This window comes from Platalea leucorodia (assembly GCF_965183815.1).
Source record: "Platalea leucorodia genome assembly, chromosome: 1".
NCBI classification, from domain to species: domain Eukaryota; kingdom Metazoa; phylum Chordata; class Aves; order Pelecaniformes; family Threskiornithidae; genus Platalea; species Platalea leucorodia.
The window spans coordinates 133663415-133690067 of record NC_138823.1 but is presented as its reverse complement, the minus strand read 5'-3'; the positions used below and the strand labels follow the sequence as shown (position 1 = coordinate 133690067).

The 26653-nt window shown below is 41.1% G+C and overlaps 1 protein-coding gene across 1 annotated transcript in view; it reads left to right on the top strand.

The window, feature by feature from the left end:
* DNAH11 (dynein axonemal heavy chain 11) overlaps nucleotides 1-26653 on the top strand; it is a gene marked incomplete at both ends in the record, with an annotated part of 151645 nt that overhangs the window by 30663 nt on the left and 94329 nt on the right. The window contains 21 exon segments of the mRNA XM_082329513.1: nucleotides 440-562; nucleotides 1588-1772; nucleotides 2618-2774; nucleotides 2892-3037; nucleotides 3834-3950; nucleotides 7277-7415; nucleotides 9841-9903; nucleotides 9907-9933; nucleotides 10064-10072; nucleotides 10076-10258; nucleotides 11724-11789; nucleotides 15788-15904; nucleotides 15908-15920; nucleotides 16482-16609; nucleotides 17511-17659; nucleotides 20497-20647; nucleotides 21503-21634; nucleotides 23546-23548; nucleotides 23552-23719; nucleotides 25082-25129; nucleotides 25131-25293. Coding sequence (XP_082185639.1) covers nucleotides 440-562; nucleotides 1588-1772; nucleotides 2618-2774; nucleotides 2892-3037; nucleotides 3834-3950; nucleotides 7277-7415; nucleotides 9841-9903; nucleotides 9907-9933; nucleotides 10064-10072; nucleotides 10076-10258; nucleotides 11724-11789; nucleotides 15788-15904; nucleotides 15908-15920; nucleotides 16482-16609; nucleotides 17511-17659; nucleotides 20497-20647; nucleotides 21503-21634; nucleotides 23546-23548; nucleotides 23552-23719; nucleotides 25082-25129; nucleotides 25131-25293 — 2287 coding nt within the window.

Genomic DNA, 26653 nt, shown 5'->3' with positions numbered 1-26653 from the left:
CTGCCTGTTTTCAAAATGTGATCTTTCCTAAGGTGTATTTTCAAACAGTTTGGTAATAAATGTTCTCAAGCAATTAGTACCACAAGTTTTGTGGAGTCTGGTGGATATCTCTGTGGAGATGGTAACTACAAAATTTACAATTCAACTTCATGCAAATCTTTTGCTCCATCCATTCTTCCTACCCTGCCTACTTGACCATCTTCAGTATTTGTGCTCATCTGGATTGTCATTGTCTTGGAGGTGATTGAAATGCCTGTTTAAACCAGGATTTATTCTGGCATCTGAGGTTTAATATCAGTAAACTTGTACATACAAGCTAGTTTTTGTGGCGATTTAATTCATGATGTAGGCAGAAATAATTTCTAGAAGCAATAATGATAGATGTTACTGGGATCTATCTGGTCTTAGAGGGTTACCTAAATCTTTTCGGGTCATTCAGCTAAATGCTCTTGTTACTGTGCTGCTTGGAGAACTTTCCTTGTGTGAGCAACAGAAAATCATGACCATGTGCACTGTAGATATTCATGCTAGAGATGTAGCAGCAAGCCTTGTAGCTCAGAAGGTATGTGTTTGGATCGACTATTTTTTACGCTCACAGTTCTAGTGGATTTGGAAAGAATTAATAGTGCTTAAGCTAAGTTTGGGTCTGGATCTGCACGTGGGCACGAGGAAGGAAAAGGTGTAGTAGTTACAATCATGAAGATGGCCTGCTTCAGAGCTGTGTGCCGTGCTTGTGTTTTTGGGGGCTATTGCCTTCTGAATTTAAAATTTTCCTGAACAAAAGTCAGGTGTCAATTTTTACCCTACTTCTGGGAACCATTCAAACTTTTAGTAGGTTTTCTGTGAGCAGCAAGATATTTCCTTTAAATTTCAGATCATAAAACTGAGTGCAGACAATCCTCGGGCAATCTGAGCATTTTTTCCAAATGTCTTTAGTTATTCTGCTTTTAATTATTCCATCTTCAATCATTCATAGTGTGTTTTGCTCTCCTTTTAGAGGCATACATGTACATCTTTAGAGCAAGGTACTTCTCTCATGTAGTGACTCTTTATAAGTGCATACAATTACAATTTTGAGTGTTTATTTAAACTAAGGTCCTCTTTCTATGTATAACTTTGTTCAGGTAAAACTAAGGTGGCTGGCACATGTTGCTGGTTTGAATGCATGAAATGTTTCACTGGATGGGGAGTGAAATGGGAAAGAAATCTCATTTTCCTTCTGACCCCCTGAGCCTCAGAAATGAAATGAGTTTCTAAGATGGCATTAAGACAAGAAGAAACAAGGCTTGAGGAGTAAAATGAAACTCATTCTGGTCAAAGTAATGTCTGCTCCCATGCAAAGACTGCATTGTTTGTAAGGAGAGGTCTTGGCTTAATAAGTGGCAATGTGTTCTTCTGTAATAGCTCTATTAAAAAGATCTTATATTACACTTGCGTCTGTATAAAAGCACAAATGCCTCGAGGTGCGTCTAATCCTTTATAATTGGTTATAGTAGTTATTATTCATAAGTGGCTAGGAATGAGGTGTGAAACCTAGTGAAGACAGCTGTGGCTTTGTGATGGGTCGCATTTCTTTCATCTGGATAGCTCCTACCTGGCATAATGGCTCTGCAATGGCTTTTTACATCACCAGTTGCCAAGCTTTTGCTACGCCATAGGTGGGATGACACCCAGAAACACTATTTTGCTAACATTTGTGATGCTCAGTTTCAGTACTTTTATCAGTACTTGGGAAATACCCCTTGGCTAGTTATTACACCTTTGACTGACAGGTAATGACTGTTACTAATGACAGTGTCTGCTTTATCTGTTTCAGTGAATAAAAAGTTAAATCTTTCTTAGAAATTCAGTGTTCTTTCATATCTCATATGTATTTTATAAGGTTATTAAGACACAATATCTTTGAGTATATGTGTGCAGGTAGATGTGCATACTGAAGTCATGGTATGATTTTAATGTCCATTACTTTTCAAATAACTGAAATATTTCTTGCATAACTTCATGTATATATTCAGCGTCTAGTCTGAAGAAGAATATGAATGGATCTATACCAAGATTAATGAGGAGTTTTCAGCAAAAGAAATTTTTTTTTTTCATGTGTTAAAGTCCAAACCACTACTTTTTTAACACCACATACAATGAAGCTTTTTTCTGGAAGTGTTTTGGCTCCAGAATAGAATTTCTTGTAAAAATTGGTGATCCAGAATGATGCACCCAGCAATCCTGGCTGGCTTAGTGTTTATGACATTCAGTTGAGGGGGACAATTCCAGGGCTCAAGTATTTGAAATAGGGAAAGTGGCAGCTACAGACTCCTTTTTCTTGTCCTGTGTGACCCCTAATAGGATACTCCTTCTTGCTAAAAAATGTTGGTGTGGTCGGTTTTCATATGTAAAATAAGCATTTTCCAAGTAGTGCCACATCATCATTTTACGTGAACATGAAACATTAAATTATAACGAGAAAGTGGACTCAGAATAAATTTCCCATGAAACATAAGGTTTGGGAAAAAAAAAAAAAAACAAAACATAACAACAAACAACAAAAAACCCAAACACCAAACCACCCAACATTGTCGATGTTCCTTGCAATGCTAACAATCACTTTTCTTGTGTTCAGGCATTACATTACTCTATCTCAGTCTCTCCACCTAACAATGAGCGGTGGTCCTGTAGGACCAGCCGGCACAGGTAAAACAGAGACCACCAAAGATTTAGGCTGTGCCCTTGGTATGATGGTGTACATCTTCAACTGTTCTGAGCAGATGGATTACAAGGTGAGATGTTCTGCTAAGCAGTATGGAAATTGTTGTTTAATTTCTTTTTCATATGAAGTACATCAGATGTTGTTGTTTTCAAGAAAAAGATCTTAAATCTTTCACTTTTTATTTTAGTCTATAGGGAATAGCTACAAAGGTTTGGTCCAGACAGGAGCTTGGGGATTCTTTGATGAATTCAATCTCATATCAGTAGAAGTTCTGTCAGCGGTGTCAGTGCAAGTAAAGATTATCTACAATGCCATTGGGAACAAGAGAAAGAAGTGAGCATTTTAGCAGTGCTGCTTTATTATTCTTTGCAGACTATAAATACTGAACTGGTAAAAATCTCTTCCAGAGTTCCTCTGAAACCCTTTGTAAATGCAGGGAGGGAGTAGATGGGAACATTAAATTACCTGTGTAATATACTACCTCAAAATAACTTTATCTTCCAAATGTAGCAATAAACATGAGTGAACTCCTGGCCCTATAGGAATCCAATTAAAGCTTTGCTGTTGAAACTCTGGTTTTGTTCAAGTACTACCATGTGAAATCAGTGCATCATATGGTGAGAAGTTTGATGGCGTTCAACTTTCCAAAAAACCTCAGGGGTTCCAGGGTTTCCCAGTGATTTTGAGACAGGCCTTGTGTTTCCACTGTACGATCTTCTCCTTCCTCTGCTTCCTTTACTTGACACTGTCTCCCATCCTTTTCAAACCCACCGCATCCCTATCAGTCTCATTTATTTTGCATATTTTAAAAGTTAATCCCTCCTATAGGCATACTTCAGCCATATGAATTTTTTGTTGCTTTAGCAGTCCAGTCTTGTCTTTCCAAATTCAATGCTGACCAGAGGAGCCACAGATTACTAAAAGCTGGTGCCTACCAGGGAAATGCCTCTATGTTTGCTCAACTCTAATAAACTTTCCTATGCTTTTGCTTTTGGCCACTGTGTGAGACTGGATCCAGGCCCAGATCCACCTTTGTCACCTGACCCATGATGGCTGGTTTTGTATGATGCAGTTGTTTACATCTAACCTAACTGTAAAATGTTTGTAAGCATTATCTTTGTTATAAGAGGTTTTTATTCCTCAGTGAAAACATTACATTGAAGTCATCAGTTGGAATATTTATTACCATGAACCCAGGGTATGCAGGTCAGACAGAACTACCTGAAAATCTCAAAGCTCTTTTCAGGCAAGTATGCTATGGTGTATTTTTATGGTATAAAAGTATAGCAAGTGTACATTTAGAGTACATATGTCACCTAATGCTACTAGCCTTGGTTGGCAAAGAAGTGCAATTTGTGTTTGCTTCAGAATTTGGGGGGGGGGGGGCGGAAATCAGTGTTCATGTTGTTCCTTCCTGTACACCGTAATGACAAGGGAAATGAAATGTATAACTTTTTTTAAAACTCTACTTTAAAATTTTAAAGGTGCCTGTGAACACATGGAATGTACCTAAATATGTGCAAGAACATTTGCTGTTTTGTGGTAAATAGGAGTCCTCACAGCTGGCTTAACCTAGTAAAATAACCACCTGTATAAGTGTCTAGCTATCACATTCTTCCATGGGTGTAGGCATGCATGCCTTCATAGATGTTTCATAACTACCAGTTGAAAATGAAGCTGTATACTCTTACCTAGGAAGATACTGGATGTGTGATTGAGAAGCTGTGAAAAGTATAACACACAGCAAAAAAAATGCATATGCTCTTGGACACTGTAGGACAGCTCGTTATCTTTTTTTTTTTAAGTATGTATTTATGCTTTATATCCTAACACTAATGTTTCAAGGAAGAAAGTTTTGAATTTAAGATCTGACTGTATTTTGCATGCTGTGCTCAGTGAGTTTGTATCAAAATAGTGTTTCTGAGAGTGAATTAATTCCATAAGCGGTTGCTCCAGCACGGTGGGCAGTAAAATGATAGCAATTTATTCTGACAAGGTGTTGGAGCTGCTCTTTAAACTATGTGGTAATGGTCTTCGACTTAAATGGTGCAGGGCTTGCTTAAAAAAGAGTTGTCATTTGAAATCCTTGCTCTTGCGTTAACGCTTTTCATGGATTTAATCAAGACTGGAGGAAAAAAATGATTCTGTGATTTCATTTCTCAACGTATTGAAGTTCAATGGGGCAAGCTGCAAGGCATTGCCAGGCTGCCTGGGGAGGCACAAGTATAGACGTGCTATCTGGGATCTGCTTCTCTGAGCAGTAATTCCCTTTGATTTTTAAAAGATAGAAACTTAGGGCAGAACCAGGCATCACTGTTGCTTCTGTGAGCAAGTTGAAACACAGGTACTACTTTCTTCTGTATTAAAACGTACATCAAGATTTTGGTGTATTTAATTATTTCTGCTTTAGCCATGGAATTCCTGACACCATACTCCTTCATGCTTTCACTGCAGAAAGACACAGTCTGCTAAAGTTAGAAAGCTGTTTGCTCAGGCACATCTCATCCTCTTGCCAACCAAACATCCTGCTTTGGATGGCAAGGACCGGGCAGCAGCATCAATTAGCTTTCTTGTTCTTTGAGCTTAAATTACAATAATTATTTGTAACAAGCAGTAAGTAACATCTGTTTATAAGGAGGAGGTTAGGATTTGAATTCACGTGCCACTGTAAAGACTGTTGCTGAATAAGACCCTATAGTTAGGTCTTGGCAAACATTGGAGGGAGACCCTAAGAGATGCATCCTGCTTCCCCATAAGTGTTTGTTTTTTGTTTTTTTTTAATATTTCACAAGTTAGCTGTTGCTTTACCAAGCCTTCTTATTAATTGCTGTCTAAGAACTCTTCAAGGAAAAGCAGGATTGCTGTGCACCAAGGGAATGATGTTGGGCAGCCCCTCAATTCAGAACCTCGTGCAAGGGAGGACAGCGTGACAGGGACCCCATCCACCCGTGTCTGCTTGGTGTGGCTGCCACCCTTTCTGCATTCAGGGTCAGCTGCCTTGGCAGCCACGTCTTCTGCAGTCAGCCAGATGTGGTATTTGGCGAGAGCAGGAGGGCTCACTCCCTGTTGCTACCAGGTGTTTCATTTCAGTGGACTACCAGAGGACAGAAGATGCATGTGATTTATGTTTGTTGTTTGTTTTTTTTTTTTGTTGTTGTTGTTCCTTTCTTTTTTTTATTTGGGAAGAAAAGTGTAAGGGATATGAAAGAATATGAATAATATCTCTACCGAAAGATAAAGTCAAATTATTGCTTTATTTGATGTGCTTTCTATTATGGTTTTATTTCTTTTTTTAAATTTTCAAAATGTACTTGCTACATAGAGCTGAAGTGTTACCTTTACTTGGTTGTCACATAAAATAGAAAGCCTTTGGAATTAAAGTATGAACTGCTGCATTTGGGACTCAGGAATTCAGCCCTGTAGCTGATGTCTGTAATAGCTCTTATCCATTGTACAATGCACAGGAAAGGTGGGAAGTAACTGGTAAAGCATTAACTCCTCATATTTGCCACCTAATAAAATCTTACAAGGGAGAGAAGAAATATTAAATACTACTAGCCTGATATTTCTTGTGCCAGCAATTATTCTATTTGCAAGAAGGGTATTGGTTATGGTAGGTAGAAGAGCATATAATTTTTTATAATTGACTGCAATGTGTATAGCAGCCCTTGGCTGGGCTTATGAAGAAGTGCTTCTTAGGGAATAGTTTACTTGAAAATTGTTTAACAGTGGGGTGCTTACTCTTTTTCTAGACTGTATGTTACTGATTTCTGTCAGAAATATACTGCTGGACTAAACCACTGGTCTTAATTTTGTCATATTTAAATATGAATGGGGAACAAAAGGAATCTTTGTATTTGTCAGTAGTGAGTAAAGTGCTCTGAGGGACAAATTTGCTGGTTTGTAGCTGAGCTGAACACCAAATTGAAGATCTCGTCTTTGCCACTATGTAACTTAAGTAGTGATTTTAAATGAGGAAATTGTTTAGCCTTTGCATTATTGCTTTGTGACTTTTTTAACTGGAGATTTTTCTCATTTTTATCACTAAAATGGCTGTGGTTTTGTTCTAAAAGTTTGACCTAAAGGTTATAATTAAAAAAGAAACAAACAGTGAAAGGCAGTCATAACTTCATATAAAAGCATTAAAGCCCTCCAAAAATTGAAGTCCTTTAAAAAAATGAGGGCATTTTTAGCAATGGTAGGGTGTTGCACTTGACTTCCAGACCCTGTACAGCTGCTGCCAGTGTCGTCCAGTTGTTGGTGGCAGGGGACGCGCTGCAGACTGTGCCTGCTCTAAGTTTCGGTAGTACCTGTCTCGCAAGCCCCGTGTTTATCAGCTGCCTCTTTTGTGTACAGCGATGTTACTGAACACTAACAATCAACAGTGCCTAATTAGCTCCTTTTACTTTGAAGTAAGGTCCTTGTTAGCTTTGACTGACACTCTTAATTGTGACTCTCTCGAGCTCTGTTTTTAAAAATGTTTGCACACATCAGTCATTTAAGTGACTTAGTCTTACCATGTTTAAATACTAATCTGTGTATTTGGATTATGGGGTTTGTTTTCTTCTGTAGACCCCGTGCCATGGTTGTCCCTGACATTGAACTGATCTCTGAAATTATGTTGGTTGCTGAAGGGTTTATTGATGCATGTCTGTTAGCCGGGAAGTTTATTGCCTTGTATACCCTCTGCAGGGAGCTGCTTTCTAAACAGGTGAGGGTCTCTTTGGGCTTCTAGGTTTGATACATGTTAATTAGCACATACTCCATACCAGTGTGGCTGGACCCTATAATAATAGGGGGGTTTTATGTATATAGTCTTATCTTTTATTTTGAAGACACTTTAAATCACATGTTCATCCTTTTTAAATTGTCAGGTATGAATTTAGAAGGAAGTGCCCTTTCCTCTAATCTTGGGACACTTGTAATGCATTAATTTTGCATTAAATAATTGTATATCACTGCTTCATACCTGGGATGGCTGAACTACATCATGCTGTTGTGTAAGACCTCTATTAGAAATACAACTATCTGTTGGAGCAGAGAAAAACCTTATAGCAGAGTAGGAATTATTCTGAAAAACAAATAACGGGAAGACTGTTTGAAAAATGGAAATAAAATTATTATACTAGAAAGAATTCATATTCAGAATAATTATGTTAAAAATCTCCAACTTGTAAAACTTGGAAGGTTTATCATTTCTTCCCTGTACGTATGCTGTTTACTCATTTCCAACTGTATAATTTTTCCCAAGACATTCTTAATATTCAGTTTTATTAGTGGAATAAGAGCTTAGAGAACTCTTCAACCTTAAGCCATAAACTCTCGCAAGCAGGGCCATTACGAAAGCAAAAGCAACTTTATTTTCATGCCTGCATAATTTTGAAATTATCTCTAAATATCCTGAAGTTTTCCTGAAACATTCTTGCAATGTTTCTAGAGATAATGAATTTAAACCATGTATATCTTAAGATATCAATATTGTCTGCTTTACTAGAGCCAGGGATTCCTCAGCTCTAATGATTACTTTGTCTTGGAGTAATTTTCTGAATTCAGCAACATCATTTATACCATTGTTTGCCACTTCAATATTAATAATAATAATATTAACATTTGAAGTAAAAATGAGAATATTCTTGTTTGTTTACTTTTAAAACCTTATTTGTTTTAATTTTAATGGAAATGGGAGAAATCAAATCCCTTTGACAAAAATTCTGAGCTGCTGCAGAAAATGCACAGCAGTTCTGAGAGTTCTGAAAACATTGGTCCAGTGTTGGGGCTTTTAGGACTTTCAATATACCTTTGGGCCACTAGGATCCTAGCCTATGAAAACTGCTTCAGAACAGGGTTGTCAGGGCTTTCTAGTGCATATGCTGTGAAACAAGGGACTTCTGGTCCTGTCATGCCATGGTAAATAGCGTGGATGTCTTATAGTCCTTGTACGCTAGACAATCCGCACAGCAGGCTTCTGTGAAGAAGCATAGCTTGCTCTTTAACAACCCATCAGACAGCAAACCAACAAAAATTGGGGGGGAATCTTACCTAAATCTAAGCAAAAGATCATTAAGCCCAGTATATTTCTAGATTTCCTATTTTCCTAACCAGCTCTGTGTTTAACTTCTTTGGCTAGGTGTACCATTTGTAAAATGCGGAGCCTCATTTTCATTGTGGATACTCGGCATCTTTAGTACCTCAGAAAAAAAATGGCAGTTTTTCTTACTGATGATGAACTGTTCTGAAGTTGAAAATTACTTTTTATTTTTTCTTCTTTGTGATATATTTAGTGCATTTGATTCACATTTGATTCACAGTTGATTCACAGAGCGCCGCTATCATGGAAGACGATAGTGACATCTATCAACTTTAAAAATTGTATATTGTTAAGTTGTGGGTTTGCTACTGGCTCCCTTCAATCATACAAGGTGCTGTTCAAATTGTTTAAATCTCAAAAATGGTTCAAGCTCCTTCTATTTCTACTTCTGTGTTCCCTGGAAAGGAGAGGGAAAGAGGCAAGTGTTACACAGCCCTGGAAAAAGGAGGAAGAGGAACTGAAGAGCATATGCGTGATGGAAAAAGTTGTGTCTTCTGCACTGGATATCTGCCTTCCCACAGGCAGGGCTTAGGGGAGGATATAGGCTTTTTCTCTGCCCTTCACTTACCAAATGTTTCTAGGTTTTTCCTGTAGGCTGAGAACCTATCTGTTTCTCTTTTCCTTTATTTTTGGTGTTGGAGCTGGTTGAAAAATATGTTGATAGTCTGTCCAGTCTTCTCTTTTGGAAACAGAAAAATATTGCTAGCATCAGGTCAAATTAGTAGAAGTTTGGCAGCAATTTTTTGCTTGCCTTGTTTTCATCATGGAGGTATAATTGTAATGAATACTTAGTGGTGCAAATTTTGCTATGTAAAAGTAGGGAACAAAGTGGTGCAATACTAAGAATTAGATAGATAGATATACACATTTTACTCTTTTTTGTTTTTTCTTTGCTAGACTTCCAACACTGGCCTAAGGCCACTGCAAGACCACAAGGGAATAAAAAGGTGTCATTTTAGTCTGTGTGTAAACCGATTGTTTTCTTCGTAAACACTACCACCTAGTTTTATTTCCTGTGCTGACATGACTAGTTAAACTGTTTTCAGACGACCATTATGACTGGAGACTTTGTGCTATCAAGTCAGTTTTGATAGTGGCTGGCTCACTGAAATGAGAAGACAAGAATAGACCTGAGGATCAGGTAAAATCTTCACTTAAAAGCATCTAAGAGTAGGAGCTATTTCTGGTGCTTTGCCTTTGAATAAAAACAGAATCCTAAAAAGAGAAGGATTTAATGCTCTTACAATATGTGGTTTACCATCCTTTTCCAGGTGCTTATGTGAGCCTTAAGAGACTTCAATTTGCCTAAAACAGTGACAGATGATATCCCAATTTTCATGGGCCTGATCAGTGACCTGTTTCCAGCTCTGGATGTTCCGAGGAAGAGGAACCTGCAATTTGAACAGATGGTTAAACAATCTACCCTAGAGCTTCACTTGCAGCCTGAAGAGAGCTTTATTCTCAAAGTAAAAGAATTCATTGCTTTTAATTACTCCCCTTAAGAGTTTCAATCAAAATAATTGCAAATGGGTTGTATTAGACATGAAGGTTATTTTTGAGTATGTTACAGTATTGATAAGATGTCCTCAATGTCTTGGTACTTCAAAGGCGTTTTGTCGTGGCAGTAATGCTCCTCAGTATGATAAATATGCCTGTAAGGAAATGTGTATCCTGTTCAAAAAAGCTGTTGACAGTGACAAACATGTTTGTGTACAGTACCAAGCATTTGTACTTGGTAGCAAATTAATTGTTGGTGATTATCTATAGGGAGGAAAGAAGAGTAAGGGAGCAAAAACATAAATAAGAAGGCATGGATTTGGAATGTGCATGGTTACATGTGACTTTTGTGTGTTCTGATATTTCTGTATAATGTAATGCACATTGTGCTGTACACATTAAAAACGTGTGTGTACATGTATGTATGCATGTATCCTCGCAAGAATTAGTTGTCTATAAGCTAAATTTAAACACTAATTTTAGTGTGATTTACAGACAGGGTGAAAAGGTGAAACTTAGAAACACTGGTTAGTATACAGACCAAATAAAAAGTGTGCTTATTTGGACTACTAAGAAAGTATATTCCCACCCTCCTTCAAGGAACACCCACATCTGCTGTGTGTGATAGCACACTCCTTATCTTTATTAGGGTAGACTGGAAATGGAAATAACCAAGCTGGTTAAATGTGACTGATCTCAGGATTTATAAAGGATTTTCTGCTCTTGTCTATCTTGTTCCATTATCCTGACAGAAGGGTGAAAGACAGTAAGCTACACCTTGGGGTATTATGAAGTTTGTAATCACCCTTCTATAGAGTATTTTGATTCCTGCTCACTGGATAGATCAGAAGGTGAGCACTGAGGAACACGGACTTGTTCCTTTTGGACTTCAGAAAATCAGTATGGATGCTCTTCGCTAAGACAGAAATCCATAAGCAGCCACAAATCCATAAGCAGCCACGCTATTTTCATTCTATGGCTCACAAAACTATTTCTTTGAAAGAAATGTATTACTTCAGTGGACTGATTTTGTGTTTTACCAAATTGTAGCTGCACAACTGTTCTGAGTGTGGAATTCACTCTGCTCAGGTGATGGCAAAATAGTGATAACTGCTCTGTATCCTCGGGCTGGCACAATCCTGCTGGACTGTATGGCTGTCTAGCAGAATAAGATTTGTTCTCACTTGTTGAGGTAACTGCATTCATTAACTTAAGCCAATTTTCTTCCTGTTTTCTGGAAGACAAACAATGTTGCTTGATGCAACATCAACTCAGCTGAGACAAACCTGCCGAGAAGGTGTAAGTTCATTTTTTCCTGTTAAGGGGAATAGGAATGTGGAAGGGGAGATAATTTTTGTGAATAATTGTGTCTCTGTAATAAGAAGGACAATAGGAGAGGAAAGGTGCTCGCTGTGTATCCCTTCTGTGTGGCAGGCTGTTCAGCTGGAGGAGCTACTGGCAGTGTTTGTTGTTGGAAATGTGGGGACTGGAAAGAGTAAGGTACCTGCCTACCTACTCAGCATGTTTTCTATCTTACATCGTAAAGAAATTGCCATGGTTCTTTTAGAAAACATTCTGCACATTGTCTTTGCCTTAAGCTGCAGCATAATAACACACTGTTCAGGCCATCCAGTCAGCCACGTGATGTTCAATGGCAAAGCTCAGATGTTACAAGCAAATTCTACATTTTGTGTTGTTTGCATGTCCCAAAGGAAAATTAATTGTGGCACCAAGTAATGAGCATTCAATTTGACAGATAGACTAAGTAATACTTTGTTCTGGAAGGAGAAGCAGGATGGTTTAATTAGGCTTCTAGACAGAAATAGTGGAATATATTGCCAAAACACTAGACAAATACTTCTAATAGATAATGCTTGCCCATTTCTGCTACTAAATGTTGGCAGCTGCCTGGATTTTCTTCCTCATTTAACACTTTCTATTAGAATCAACTGCAGAGTACAGCCATTTCGGGATGGGAGTCTCCTTTCCTATCCTTAGGCTTAATGGAAATTTGGGACTAAACTAGCACAGAAAGGACGTGGCGTGGCAGTTTGCGCAGGTGGAGCGAGCAGGCAGCTGGTGAGCTCTCGTTGTGGCCTATGCCCTCCCGGAAGAGACTTAGCCATGGTTTCCACTCGGACAAAAGCCATCGCCAGAAGGGATGTGGCGATGCAGACGGAGCTCCCACTCAAACATGCAGCCACCCAGGTCTCTGGCTGCAGGGAGTGCCAGAGCCTTGCTCTGGTGACGGAGGGCTGCTGAGACAACATCTGCATGAGGCGCGAGCAGGTGGAGAATCTGCTCAGTATGGTGGCAGAGCTGAAAGAAGAAGTAGCAAGACTGAGGAGTATCAGGGAGTGCGACAGGAAGGTAGACTGGTGGAGTCACTCCCTACCATCCCTGAGATGAGCACGCCAGATAGAAGCATCAAGAGAAGAAGAGGCTCACCTACCCTCTTGCCACCAGGCAGAAGGAGGGAACCTAAGAGGAGGAGGAGGAGGATGGAAACAGATCCCTGCTCGGCACAGCAGGCGAATCCTCTCCCAGCCTACCTCGCCCTCCCAGGTTCCCTTACGCAATAGGTATGAGGCTCTGGAACTTGAGGGCCAGGAGGATGAAGATACAGACAGTGATCCATCCAAGGGGTTGACTAGGGGGAACCAGTCAGCCCTGCACATTACAACGGCCACTGATAAGAAAAAAAGGGTAATTGTCATAGGCGACTCCCTTCTGAGGGGAACAGAGGGCCCGATATGCCGACCGGACCCATCCCATAGGGAAGTCTGCTGCCTCCCTGGGGCAAGGATAAGAGGCATTACCAGGAAGCTCCCTAGGCTAGTAAAATCGTCTGATTATTATCCACTGTTAGTTGTTCAGGTTGCCAGTGATGAGGTAGCTGACAGAGGCACAAAGATGATCAAAAGGGACTTTAGAGAACTGGGGCGATTACTTGAAGGATCAGGAGCGCAGGTAGTGTTTTCTTCCATCCGGGAAGGCATACAGAAAGGAACAGGAAGACCCATCTCATTAATGCGTGGCTCATAGGCTGGTGCCAGAGGTGGAATTTTGGGTTTTTCAATCATGGGGCAGTTTACATGACACCAGGCCTGCTGGAGACAGATGGGGTTCACCTGTCACAAAGGGGGAAAAGGATTCTGGCTCAGGAGTTAGCAGGCCTCATTGAGAGAGCTTTAAACTACATTTAAAGGGGATAGGGAATAAAACCAGGCTTGCTAGGGATGAGCCTAGGGGTGACATGCCTGTGTTGGAGAAGAGATCAATAGCCCAACTGAAGTGCATTTACACCAATGCACGCAGCATGGGCAATAAACAGGAGGAGCTGGAAGCCATTGCGCAGCAGGAAAACTATGATGTGGTCACCATCACAGAAACATGGTGGGATGACTCACACAACTGGAGTGCTGCAATGGATGGCTATAAGCTCTTTAGAAAGGACAGGCAAGGAAGGAGAGGTGGTGGGGTAGCCTTGTACGTTAGAGAGTGTTTTGATTGTCTAGAGCTCAATGACAGTAATGATAAGGTTATGAATGCTTATGGGTAAAGATCAGAGGGAAGGCTAATAAGGCAGATACCCTGGTGGGAGTCTGTTATAGACCACTCAACCGGGATGAGGAAACAGATGAAGTATTCTACAAGCGGTTGGCTGAAGTCTCACAACCTCTAGCCCTTGTTCTCGTGGGAGACTTCAACTTACCAGATATCTGCTGGAAATACAACACAGCAGAGAGAAAGCAGTCTCGGAGGTTCCTGGAGTGTGTGGAAGATAACTTCCTGACACAGCTGGTAAGCGAGCCAACCAGGGGAGGTGCCCCGCTGGACCTGTTGTTGACAAACAGAGAAGGCCCTGTGGGTGATGTCGTGGTCAGAGGCTGTCTTGGGCACATATCATTTATCAGCAGTCCTGGTCAACCGGGGAGGTCCCAGATGACTGGAAGTTAGCAAATGTGACACCCATCTACAAGAAGGGTTGGAAGGAGGATCTGGGGAACTACAGGCCTGTCAGCCTGACCTCAGTGCCGGGGAAGGTCATTGAGCAGACCACCTTGAGTGCCATTATGCGGCACATGTGGGACAACTGGGGAATCAGGCTCAGCCAGCATGGGTTTTTGAAAGGGAGGTCCTGCTTCACTAACCTGGTCTCCTTCTATGGCAAGGTGACCTGCTTAGTGGATGAGGGGAAGGCTGTGGATGTTGTCTACTTGGACTTTAGTAAGGCCTTTGACACAGTCTCCCACAGCATTCTCCTGGAGAAGCTGGCTGCTCACGGCTTGGATGGGTGCACTCTGCGCTGGGTTAAAAACTGGCTGGACGGCCGAGCCCAGAGAGTGGTGGTGAATGGAGTCAAATCCAGTTGGCGGCCGGTCACGAGTGGTGTTCCCCAGGGCTCAGTGTTGGGGCCGGTCCTGTTCAACATCTTCATTGATGATCTGGATGAGGGGATTGAGTGCACCCTCAGTAAGTTTGCAGATGACACCAAGGTGGGTGGGAGTGTCAATCTGCTGGGGGGTAGGAAGGCCCTACAGAGGGACCTGGACAAGCTGGATCATTGGGCCAGGGCCAACTGCATGAGATTCAACAAGGCTAAGTGCCAGGTCCTGCACTTGGGTCACAACAACCCCATGCAACGCCACAGGCTTGGGGAGGAGTGGCTGGAGCGCTGCCTGGCGGAAAAGGACCTGGAGGTGTTGGCTGACAGCCGCCTGAACATGAGCCAGCAGTGTGCTCAGGTGGCCAAGAGGGCCAATGGCATCCTGGCCTCTATCAAGAATAGTGCGGCCAGCAGGACCAGGGAGGTGATAGTGCCCCCTGTACTTGGCACTGGTGAGGCCGCACCTCGAGTACTGTGTTCAGTTTTGGGCCCCTCACTACAAGAAGGACATTGAGGTGCTGGAGCGTGTCCAGAGAAGGGCAATGAAGCTGGGGAAGGGCCTGGAGCACAAGTCTTATGAGGAGCGGCTGAGGGAGCTGGGGTTGTTTAGTCTGGAGAAGAGGAGGCTGAGGGGAGACCTTATTGCTCTCTACAACTACCTGAAAGGAGGTTGTGGTGAGGTGGGGGTCGGTCTCTTCTCCCTAGTAACAGGCAACAGGACGAGAGGAAATGGCCTTAAGCTGCTCCAGGGGAAGTTTAAGTTGGATATTAGGAAAAATTTCTTCACGGAGAGAGTGGTTAGGCATTGGAACAGACTGCCCAGGGAAGTGGTTGAGTCCCCATCCCTGGAGGTACTTAAAAGATGGGTAGACGTGGTGCTTGAGGACATGGTTTAGTGGTGGACTTGGCAGTGTTAGGTTAACGGTTGGACTCGATGATCTTAAGGGTCTTTTCCAACCTTAACGATTCTATGATTCTATGTGAGAAAATCAAGGTGAACAGTTGACTGAGTGCAGGGATTTGCAGAGACCCACTTCAGGAAGAAACTCAAGGATTCCTATTGTATCAAAATTGTGTCACTAACATGCAGCCTATTCCTCTTCTTCAGGTGCTGAAAGTTCTGCATCACACATACGTGAACAAGAAAAAAAAGGCTGTTTGGAATGACCTTAATCCAAAAGTTTTGACAGCTGATGAACTGTTCGGTTTTATACACCATGCAGTCTGAGAATGGAAAGATGGCAAGTAGCACACGTGTTCTTACTAGGACCTGTTCCTGGAGGCATCGTTCTCCATCAGGCATGGACAATGCCAGAATTTGGAGAAGGTGTTAGAGACTGAATTCTTGTATTTTTCTGTGTTTTGATGCACTGAGATGTGGGTGCAGAGCCCTGGTGGTTGTGGAAAGACTGGAGACAGGGCAGGATGCTAGTAGACAGAAAAGTACTAGCCTCAATGATGCTGATTCAGCTGCCTTGAAGGGCAAGTTATTTTATCCCCAGACCTCCTATATCTTGCCCATATCATTAAGACTAATGACATACTCTCCTGTAATCAAAACAGTAATAGGTCATTATTACATAAATGCAGTCATTTTGCCATATTAGGTGTTCACTGAAAATATTTTTTTATTTTACTTTGAATAACCAGCTAATAAGCAGGAAAAGGAAAAAAGCATGGTTCTGATGCTACAAAAGCTTCTTGTTTCAGTGATGCATTAAGTCTTCCGAAGTTTTAATTGCTGTGCAGTGTTGTTATTTAAGCATTAAAGTGATGGGATTCTATTGAAATATAACTTGTAGATCTCCTGTCATCTCTTCCGAGAGAGCAAGCTAGTATTACCCATGAGGGGCCAAAATGGTTAGTTTTAGATGGGGATATAAAGCCTATGTGGATTGAGTCAGTCAACACTGTTATGGATGATAACAACGTGAGCAACTGAGAAGCAAGTACAGTGGCTTCCCCTCTACGTATTTTCATATTTTCCTCTTCCTTTATTTTTCTGGAGATAGTTTTGCAATGCGCGTTCCTTTTTTTCTTCCATTCTTATAATTTCTTTGGTTTTTGCTATTGCGAAGTAATATTTTAGCATCCGATTAATACATTATCCCTTGCCTATTTTGTACAAAAAAAAAAAAAAAAAAAAAAAGACTTAAAGTAGCCTACATATACTGTAAGGGTAATTGTGCCTCCTAGTGTATGAGTTGGTGTATTTCAAGATGTCAATCATAAGATTATTGAAACTGGTATTTGGAAAGCCTCTCAGTAAAACAGATTTAAGATTTCATGAGCGAAGTCCTCACATCACTGTACTAAGGAAAGCTAGTGTTAGGAAATCTGAATAAGTTAGTTTAAGAACTAGCAGTAGTATCCAGACATAGCCTAACTGAAGCTAATGGACAGAAAGTGGCTCTTCCAAGGGACGCTGCAGAGCACCTCAGTTTAGGCTCCTGCTCTGAGTCATTTTCTGTTTATTTCCGTTGACACCGAGAGAGAGTTTGCATCCCCTGCTTTTAGCAGCTTTTAGGAGAACTCGTGTTAGTGAAGCACGCTAGTCATCTTTTGAATGAATTAAACGGGGAAAAACTCATGCAAGATCAAGTAAAACCTTTTGAATTTGTCCTCCTCTATGTTTCTGGAGTAAAAAACTATAGCTGTGTTCGAATAAAGTTTGTTTAGCTACATTCAAGAACTAGTGTATGTGCATAGTGTTGCAGATAATCTTTGCTCCTTTGTAGGGCTCTAATAAACACATGATTGCCCTGATGATGTTCTTGTTAGACAGTGTATCTTAGCTTGCTTTTGCTGAAAAATTTACTGATGATTTCTAGGTTCTGACCCTTACAAGCCATCAACGCGTCCCTATGACTCTGTCAATGCGGCTGCTATTCGAGGTACACCATTTAAGAGCTGCTACCCCAGCTACAGTATCCAGAGCTGGTATTCTCTGTCTGAACACTCAGGATACGGAGTGGAATCCGTGAGTATTTTATTATATTAGTTAGCATTTTTAAGATGCATCTTGAAGATTGATGGCAATAGACTCCATTATTTATATTAATTCTTCCTTCTAGTTTTTATTCTCATAATAGTGGGATGATTTAGTTGGTGGCCATGTATATTCTCAAATATGCAGTTCAGAAAATTTCACCATCAGTTAAGTGTTTTATTTTCCCCTCTTACGTGTACTGCTTAATCAAAGCAGCAGTGTGGTGCGTTGACCCTGGCTGGATGCCAGGTGCCCACCAAGCCGCCCTATCACTCCCCCCTCCTCAATTGGACAGGGGAAGAAAAATACAACGAAAGGCTCATGGGTTGAGAATAAGGACAGGGAGATCACTCAGCAGCTACTGTCATGGGCAAAACGGACTTGACTCGGGGAAATTATTTTAATTTATTACCAATCAAAATCAGAATAGGGTAATAAGAAACAAAACTAAATGTTAAAACACCTTCCCCCCACCCCTTCCTTCTTCTTGGGCTCAACTTCACTCCTGATTTCTCCACCTTCTCCCCCCCAGCAGCGCAGAGGGACAGGGAATGGGGGTTGTGGTGTTTGTCACACATTGTCTCTGCCGCTCCTTCCTCCTCACGCTTCCCCTGCTCCAGCGCAGGGTCCCTCCCATGGGAGACAGTTCTCCACAAACTTCTCCAGCGTAGGTCTTTCCCATGGGCTGCAGTCCTTCAGGGACAGACTGCTCCAGCGTGGGCCCCCCACCGGGTCACAAGTCCTCCCAGCAAACCTGCTCCAGAGTGGGCTCCTCTGTCCACAGGTCCTGCCAGGAGCCTGCTCCAGCATGGGCTCTCCACGGGGTCACAGCCTCCTTTGGGTGCATCTACCTGTTCCAGTGTGGGGTCCTCTACGGGCTGCAGGTGGATATCTGCTCCACCATTAACCTCCATGGGCTGCAGGTAGATATCTGCTCCACCATTAACCTCCATGGGCTGCAGGGGGACAGCCTGCCTCACCATGGTCTTCAGCAGGGGCTGCAGGGGAATCTCTGCTCCAGCACCTGGAGCACCTCCTCCCCCTCCTTCTTCACTGCCCTTGGTGTCTGCAGAGTTGTTCCTCTCACATGTTCTCACTCCTCTCTCTGGCTGCGGTAGTGCAGCAGTTTTTCCCCCTTCTTAAACATGTTATCCCAGAGGCACTACCACCATCGCTGATGGGCTCGATCTTGGCCAGCAGTGGGTCCGTCTTGGAGCCAGCTGGCATCGGCTGTGTTGGACATAGGGGAAGCTTCTGGCAGCTTCTCACAGAAGCCACCCCTGTAGCCCCCCCTCCACTACCAAAACCTTGCCATGCAAACCCAATACAAGTAGTGAACTGTCTGCTTTTTGTAATGCGAATTTGGCAGTAGCAAGAAGTGAATAACTTGGGTACTGTTCTCTGACAGCTTTTTAGTAACTGTCACCATCCTTGATACTATTAAGGATACTGGTTTACATCAGCTTGGCTTTTTGTTTCTCTTAGTCCTTTGGAGCACAGTACTACTCTTTTAACTTGTTTCATATCTATGCTTCATGCAAATTAATTATGAGAACAATGTTTTCTAAAGAATATGGGTTTCCATTTATAAAAGGGAATTTAGTTGGTCAAGGCACAACGCATTAACTTGAAGCAGTCCAATGTGATCTTTCTTTTGCATTTGTTGAGCTGATCCAAAACTGTTCTTACAAATTTTAGTAAGTGAATCTTTTCAACATTTGTCAGTTAGTGTTTTTATTTCCAAGCAGCATTACTGCTGTTTCATGTCAAAATTCAATTTTGCAGCATTCCAATATGTCATGAACATTTTAGTCAGTTCTAACTGTGTTAAAGTTGTATGCCATTGGGAAAAGAAGCCTTCAGTCCATGCATTTCGCAAAGAAATGTCAGTAGGAAAATTTTAATTAAACAGCATGACTCTGTACAAGCTGCCCACCTAGGGAGATGAGGATCAGAGGACTGGTGAGGACATAGAGAGGCAACACAATCACTCACAGCAAACAGAGGACTGTAGAGATGGAAACAGTAGGCAACAAACTGTCCAAATAGAATAGCTGTGAATGAGTAAATACTTGGTTTAGACTGTGTTTGACTAATACTGTGTGAACATGAGCAGGCGATAAAATTGCCTAATCCTTTGGAATATAGACAGTTAGGCATGCAGCTGCTAACCTGAAGCATGTGCTATAGTTGGCGTAATGATAAGGAATTTTAGACTTGGTTGTGATAGGAACTAGCAGATGAGAACAGTTACTTTTTTGTCTTCAATTACATATAGACAGACTTTTCAGCTAGACTGGGTTATATATACTACTGTACATATCTGAAATCCAAGTTATGTTGAATTTAGGTGTCACATAATCCTCAGTCTTGCGTACAGTTTATACGCTGGTATTTTAAATAGTCTGTTCTCAAACAACAAAACAAATACAGAATCCTTGCTCCCACTTGCTTTTTGGTGGTGCAGCCCTCTGAAAGCGGGAGCAAACTATCGTCTAGGTCCTTTCTCCCTGCCCTCCCTGGAATAAAGGATGCAGTCAAGGAAAAGGAGTATAGCCATATGCCAGTGTGCTCAACTGTCATAATAGCTCTTAGAAATGCCACAGTACGATGACCTTTGCATGAACAAATAAAAACGTTGTAAGGCTGGCAGCACATATGTCTGACTTACAGCTGGTGCAGTAGTATTTGTGCATTGCACTAAAGGCAGTCACAAACTGTTCTCAAAAGTCAACAAAAGTTTGCATTTCAAAGCTAGAGGGCAGAAATTGTATTTTTTTCAACTTCCCTCTGATAAAAAATTGGTTGCTTTCCAATTTGTTTTGCAGGTATACTGCCAGCTGGATAGGAGCAAGGAGATACCAATCTGAAAAGGCTAACTTGACTGTTCTCTTTGATAAAGATGTGTCTCCTTACTTAGAACAACTCAGAACAAGATTTAAAACTGTTACTCCTATTCCTGAGAATAGTGTGATTCAGGTATGCATTAGGATTAAAACTACTTCTGTTTTAAGAAACAGTATTTCTGAAACATCCACTAGCATGTGGTCCTATGCAGGAGTAAAAATGCTTAAAATTACTGTGTATCTGAAACATATGTGAGATGAAATTGAGAGGCTCTTATATATCAAACCTGGACCCTTATTTTGGAGACCTACAGGAATTCAGAGGTTTCATATTGTAGCGGTCCACTGTAACAAGAAGAAATGTAGTATGTTTATGGCACTGCATGTAATTCCCTGGCTTCTCAGTTCTGGTGTTACTTCTGTTAGTAATGCCTTAGGTAGCTTAGGGCTAGCCATTTCATCTCTCTATACAAGCATTCTGCCTCTCTGTAATTAAATGCTCACTAAATTCATTAGCGTTAGTTACTCTCATACTCTGATAATGAGGCCCTACGTTATTAAAGAATGAAGCTGAGCTCTGTTTGTTTTATATGTAAATGATCTGATACTGCACATCCTTATGTTGACATTTTAAATTTCCTTAATATGCCTTGTCGTTCTAAACTCTGCCTGCTTCTAAATAAGTCAGTATTAGAGGAGAAAACTAATTATTGAGTATGTGTTAAGAATTGGTCATAACATACATGCCTGAACTGCGTCGTCTTCTTCATATACCTTGCTTTAAGTAGTGTAGAATGAAGGTATTTTGGTACATTTTATCAGAAGGCCTCTTCATGCCTTTGACCTATGAAAGGACCTCCTAGACAATAAGGAAGCACAGCAAGGAGTTGCAGTCTCACTATTTAAATTTAAATACCTTCATAGGTCACTGTCGCCTTCCTATGGAGTAAGACTCAGAGGTCGCTCTCCACATATTTATTTATTGCAGATACTCTGTTCTCTGCTGGATTGTTTGCTGACCCCCGAAAACGTGCCAATGGATTGCCCCAGAGAGCTCTATGAGATGTATTTTGTCTTTGCTTGTATTTGGGCGTTTGGTGGGGCGCGCTCTCAAGATCAGGTAAGTTAATGAAAATGGCCACAGTATCTCACTGTGCTTGAAAAACAGATATATATACACACTTACCTACATATTTAAACAGTGATAAAGGCATATGTCCATGTATGTGTATATATGTATATGCAGGTTTCTACTCACTAATACCCATAGGGGGTGCAGAGCAATGGCCCACGTGTCTGATTTGTTGGCCTGTAGTACTGTGTACTTTAGCTATCAGAGCTCATCTGTAAATGAGCTAACTTGACCAGAGGGAGCTGACTGCCTATAGTGCAAGACTGCGTTCAGAGTCATTTACCATGCATAGAGAAGCTGTGTTTACTTAGGGAAGTGTTGCTGGTTGTACTTTTTTATCTATACTAAAGTCCCCGGCAAGCAACAAAAAGTAATATGAGGATCATGCCTACCAGAATTAAAGCATTTAGTAAAGGGCTGGACAGATGTATGTTTAATCTCACCTGTTGGATTTAAACTGAGAAATGTAGATATAAGCACGGCATTATAATGCATTCCCCTTAGTGAGATTTTTTTTGTTGTGATGCTGTAAAGGTTTGATGAAGAAAGTTCTAAAACTCTACAATTACTTGACAGTGTTTTGCTTAGATAGACTTTGATTTCTTGAGAAATATCTGGTCATACTTTCCTATTAAAGACTAAAAAATACCATTGGCTTTACTGCTGTTTAAATTAGATGAAGCCCTTGTGAAGGAACGTGCGTCATCCATAGGTAAAAGAGTACCTTGCATAAGTTGAAGAACAGAAGCAACACATTATTGCATCAAGAGACTGGGAAGATCATTTTGGTCATATTAACATCTGTTTTCCTATCCTTCAAAAAGACTTGTTGTTCTGTGGACATACTCAGGAAGGTCTTGTCTGAAGCAAGTCATTTCTATGGTCTCGCAGTTATATAAATGTAAACTGAATTTAGAAGTTTTAGGAAACAAAATATTTGGGATGAGTGTGTGGTGGGTTAGCCTTGGTGAACAGCCGAACACCCATCCAGCTGCTTGCTCACTCCCCCTCCTCAGCAGGGTAGGGGGAGAAAATAGCCTGAAGAAGCTTGTGGGTTGAGATGAAGACAGGGAGATTGGTTAACATTTACTCTCATGAGCAAAACAGACTTGATTTGGGGAGAATTAATTTAATTTGTTGCCATTTAAAATGGATTTGGGTAGTGAGAAACAAAGGCGAACATTAAAACAAAACTTTTCCCCCTCCCTGCCCCCAAGCTCAGCCTCACTCCTCTCCTGACTCTTCTACTCCCCCACTCCAAGCGGTGTAGGTGGATGGGGGGGTACAGTCAGTACACAGTGGTTTCTCTCTGCCACTCCTTCCTTCTCACACTTTACCTTTGCTCCAGCATGGGCTCTCCATGGGCTGCAGTCCTTCAGGGCATATTCACCTGCTCCAGCATGGGGTCCTCAGGGGACTGCAGCATGGGTATCTGCTCCAGCAGTGTGGAGCTCCTCCTTCTCCTCTGACCTTGGTGTTCTGCTGTTTCTCAGTCTTTCTGCCCTTTCTTGAATATGTTTTCTCTCAGGCAGCACTAGCTTGACGGAGAGGCTCAGCAGTGTCCCGCAGTGGGCCTGTTGGAGCTGTTTGGAACCAGCCGTGTCCAGCACAGGACAGCCCCCATCCTCTCCTCACAGAGGCCACCATGCAGCCCCCTGCTGCCAACATCTTGACACCTGCACTCAATCCAGGATGTCATCAGAAAGTGGCTTGTCTTTAGCCCCTTAAACAGCAGGAACACTAAGAAATTGCTTTGATGTTCTTGGTTATTTCATCACAGTCTACATGTATATGCATTTAAAAATAAGATTAATTTGTAAGTCTGATTTTCATATGTGCTTCACATGAATGTCTAGATATGGAAAATGTACTGTAAACAATTAATGCACTATTTTATAGCTTTGACATTACCAAGGTGAATTCAGCTGCTGGTGGCTTAAGAAGATGAAAGCAGTGAAGTTTCCATCCCAGGGCACAGTGTTTGATTATTACCTTGATCCGGAGACCAGGAAGTTCCTGCCCTGGGTGGGTAGGGTCCCGAGTCCTGATGTGGATCCAGATGCATCCCTGCAGGTACAGTGCACACCAGTGACCACACGCTGAGCGTTGTTAGGTGCAGGAACATTTTAGGGTCTTGTCATGATTTCTGATGTCGTCTTAGATGTCCTGCAAGTAACACTCTCTAGATGATTTTGGATAAATCGTGGCTATCTGAGCCATGTGCCTTTAGTTGAGTGTTGAGGATTAATGATGAAGAGAGGCTTTTGTTGATTTTTATATTATTAAAGCACTCCTGAAGACATACCATATTCAGTTTGTTAGTGCTTTATACCCTTTTTCCACAGTAGGAGAAAGTCAGGCTCCAAGTCCATTTAATCACTGAAAGTAATGCCCACAGCAACTGTACACCACAAATTGAAGCCTTAACATTTTCCTATTGCCAGCTTTATGCACAGATATTCTTTCACCAGCTAAATTCCCTTCATACTAACAGAAGTGTATGAGGTCTAGGGGAAGCAAATCACTTTATCACCTTTCTGCTATGCTCTTGATCAACTTACAAAGTTAGAGTTATATTTGTGGAATACAAATTGTAGAAGTTATAATAGTATGATATATACCTGTCAGTGGAGAAATAGAAAGCATGAGCTATTAATTTTAATTACCTCAGTTTAGGGATTTGGTTGTTTTTGCTCTTTTTTCAGTGTGATTTGCATAGAATATTCTCAAATGCTTTATGGTGTTTTGATTGCATTAACTTCTAGGTCTTTTTCTTTTTAAATGCTTAGACAAGTAGGAATGTTCCTGGGGAGATAAGAAGTTTGTGGGCATAGGAACATGGAGCTGATGATCAAGAGACATTATGCATTATCAGCTATCCTGTAACAAGTTCTCTTTAAGGGTTAATACCTGGTATGAAAATACAGATCTTGGATAAGAAAGCTTTATCAGGCAATGCAGGTTTTAGGTGCTCACAGTAAGCAAAGCTAACCTATTGCCAACTATTTGCCCGAACAGTTTTAGGTCTGCTGAAAGCCAGGCCAAAAAGTAAATGGAAATACTAACTGAAAAATTAAACCAACTACCTGTTGCACCAGCCTTTGTTTCTCTACCAATTTTTGGGAGACTGGCATTCTGTAAAGGCTGAGATGGAACCAACGCATTTCAGCTACAACCTGATTTCAAAATCTTCCTACTAGAAGAAACTGAATACAATTTTTCAAGTAGAAATGTTGTGTAAAAAGTAATCCAGTAGAACATTTTGGTTTTAATAATTATGTTTGAGAACAAGAGAACGGTGTATCCCATTTCATTGCTTTTTAGAATTCAGTCCTAGTCAGAGAGACAGAGAGAAATTACTGTTTGCTTTTAAAACTGAATTGTTTTGTGCAAGTGTTTTGATTTGTTTTTTTTTTTTTTTTTTCTCCTTTTCAGTTTCAGGCAATCTTTGCTCACACATCTGAGACTGCACGTCTTGAATATATTTTTTTATTTACTCTTAACAAAAGGCAAACTAGTCATGCTTGTTGGAAGCGCCGGAGTAGGAAGAACAGTGTTTGTAGGCAATAGGCTTGCTGTTCTCTCTGAAGGCTACCTCCTGGCTAACATCCCTTTCAACTACCACACATCAGCAGCAGTGCTCCAGAGTAAGTTCCATACAGATGCAAGAAACTTATCTTCCCTCAACAACAAAGGTGAAAAATATTATGCAGTTATAACGATCTCATTACAGCTGTTGGCTATTGCCGTTGTCTGGGTATTAGAAAGCTCATTGTTTCGCAAAGTGGAAAACTTTGCTAAGTTTGGGCACGCAAGAGGAAAGGACGAGGATTAAACTGTTTGGGGCAAACTGGCACTGACACTGTGCTCCCACAAGTTGCTCTGTGCTTGTGGACAAGAGAAAATTTGGCTTTACCTATGTTAACAAGAAGCCTTGAGCCAGCTTTGGGTAGCCTGGGTGTCTCTGCATTGTGCCTGTAGATGTACCAAAAAGGACAGTCAGGAGTTAAGCTTGCTTTTGCTAGGCACCATACAATCCCTGAGGAGGGGCAATCCCTGTCTAGAGAAGTTTGGAGTCTCCATAGGTGAGATGGATGCAGAGCAAAGGAAATGTTAATATAACACACAAGCAGAGGGGGCTGTATGTTGGCCAAAAATGTTACACTGGTGGTACGTTTTGGAACAAGAGGACTCATACAGTCAAAGTAAAATAGGCTAGTAAAAGGTCTGTGTCTTTTCTGCTTTTCATGAATAACACAATTAAGGGAGAGTCCAGCTGTCAGTGGATATGCCCTCTTTGCCTTCTTTTTTTCATCCTTACAGTAATTTGAACTGATACAACTACACAGAAAAAATGACACGCCCTATTCACTGTACAGCTTTTTACAGCTGTAAAAAGCACTAGAGAAAGAAGTTAATACAACTGTCTTATCCTCTCATGTGTCTGGGAGAAGATACAGAAAAAAATTGCTTGCTTTTAAAAACTTTCCAGAATATAAGGAGCCTTTAGATAAAATCTTTAGAAGTATTCAAGGTTGCTTGATGCTTAATTTAGGTTCTTGTGCAATCAGATTTTTAATTTTTAGCCAATCTACGTGGCTGTTAATGGATCGAATTGCCACTAGACTTAAATAAGGATAAATCCACAAATCTCTATTGAATAACTTTTTACCCTGCTTTTTCTTTCCTGTCTCCTGTTGATTTCTTCTGTATTCAGGTCAGATAAGCAAATATCACTTTCGGTTTACTTTGTAACCTAGTTCATTCTTTGAAGTATTTCCAAATTCATGCTAACTTAGAATCGCCTTTTTGCCCCTCAAACTGAATGGACAGATTTGGGGAAAAGAAGTCTGCTGCATGTCAGAGTGAGATCATGAACTAGTGTAAACTGTTATAGCTCCTTTAATGGGGAATCGGCCTTAAAAAGTTTTCAGATATTCCTCTGTTCTGAGGGGGATTTTTTAGCTAATGATTGCCATTCCAGCAGCAACCATGACCAAGACATTA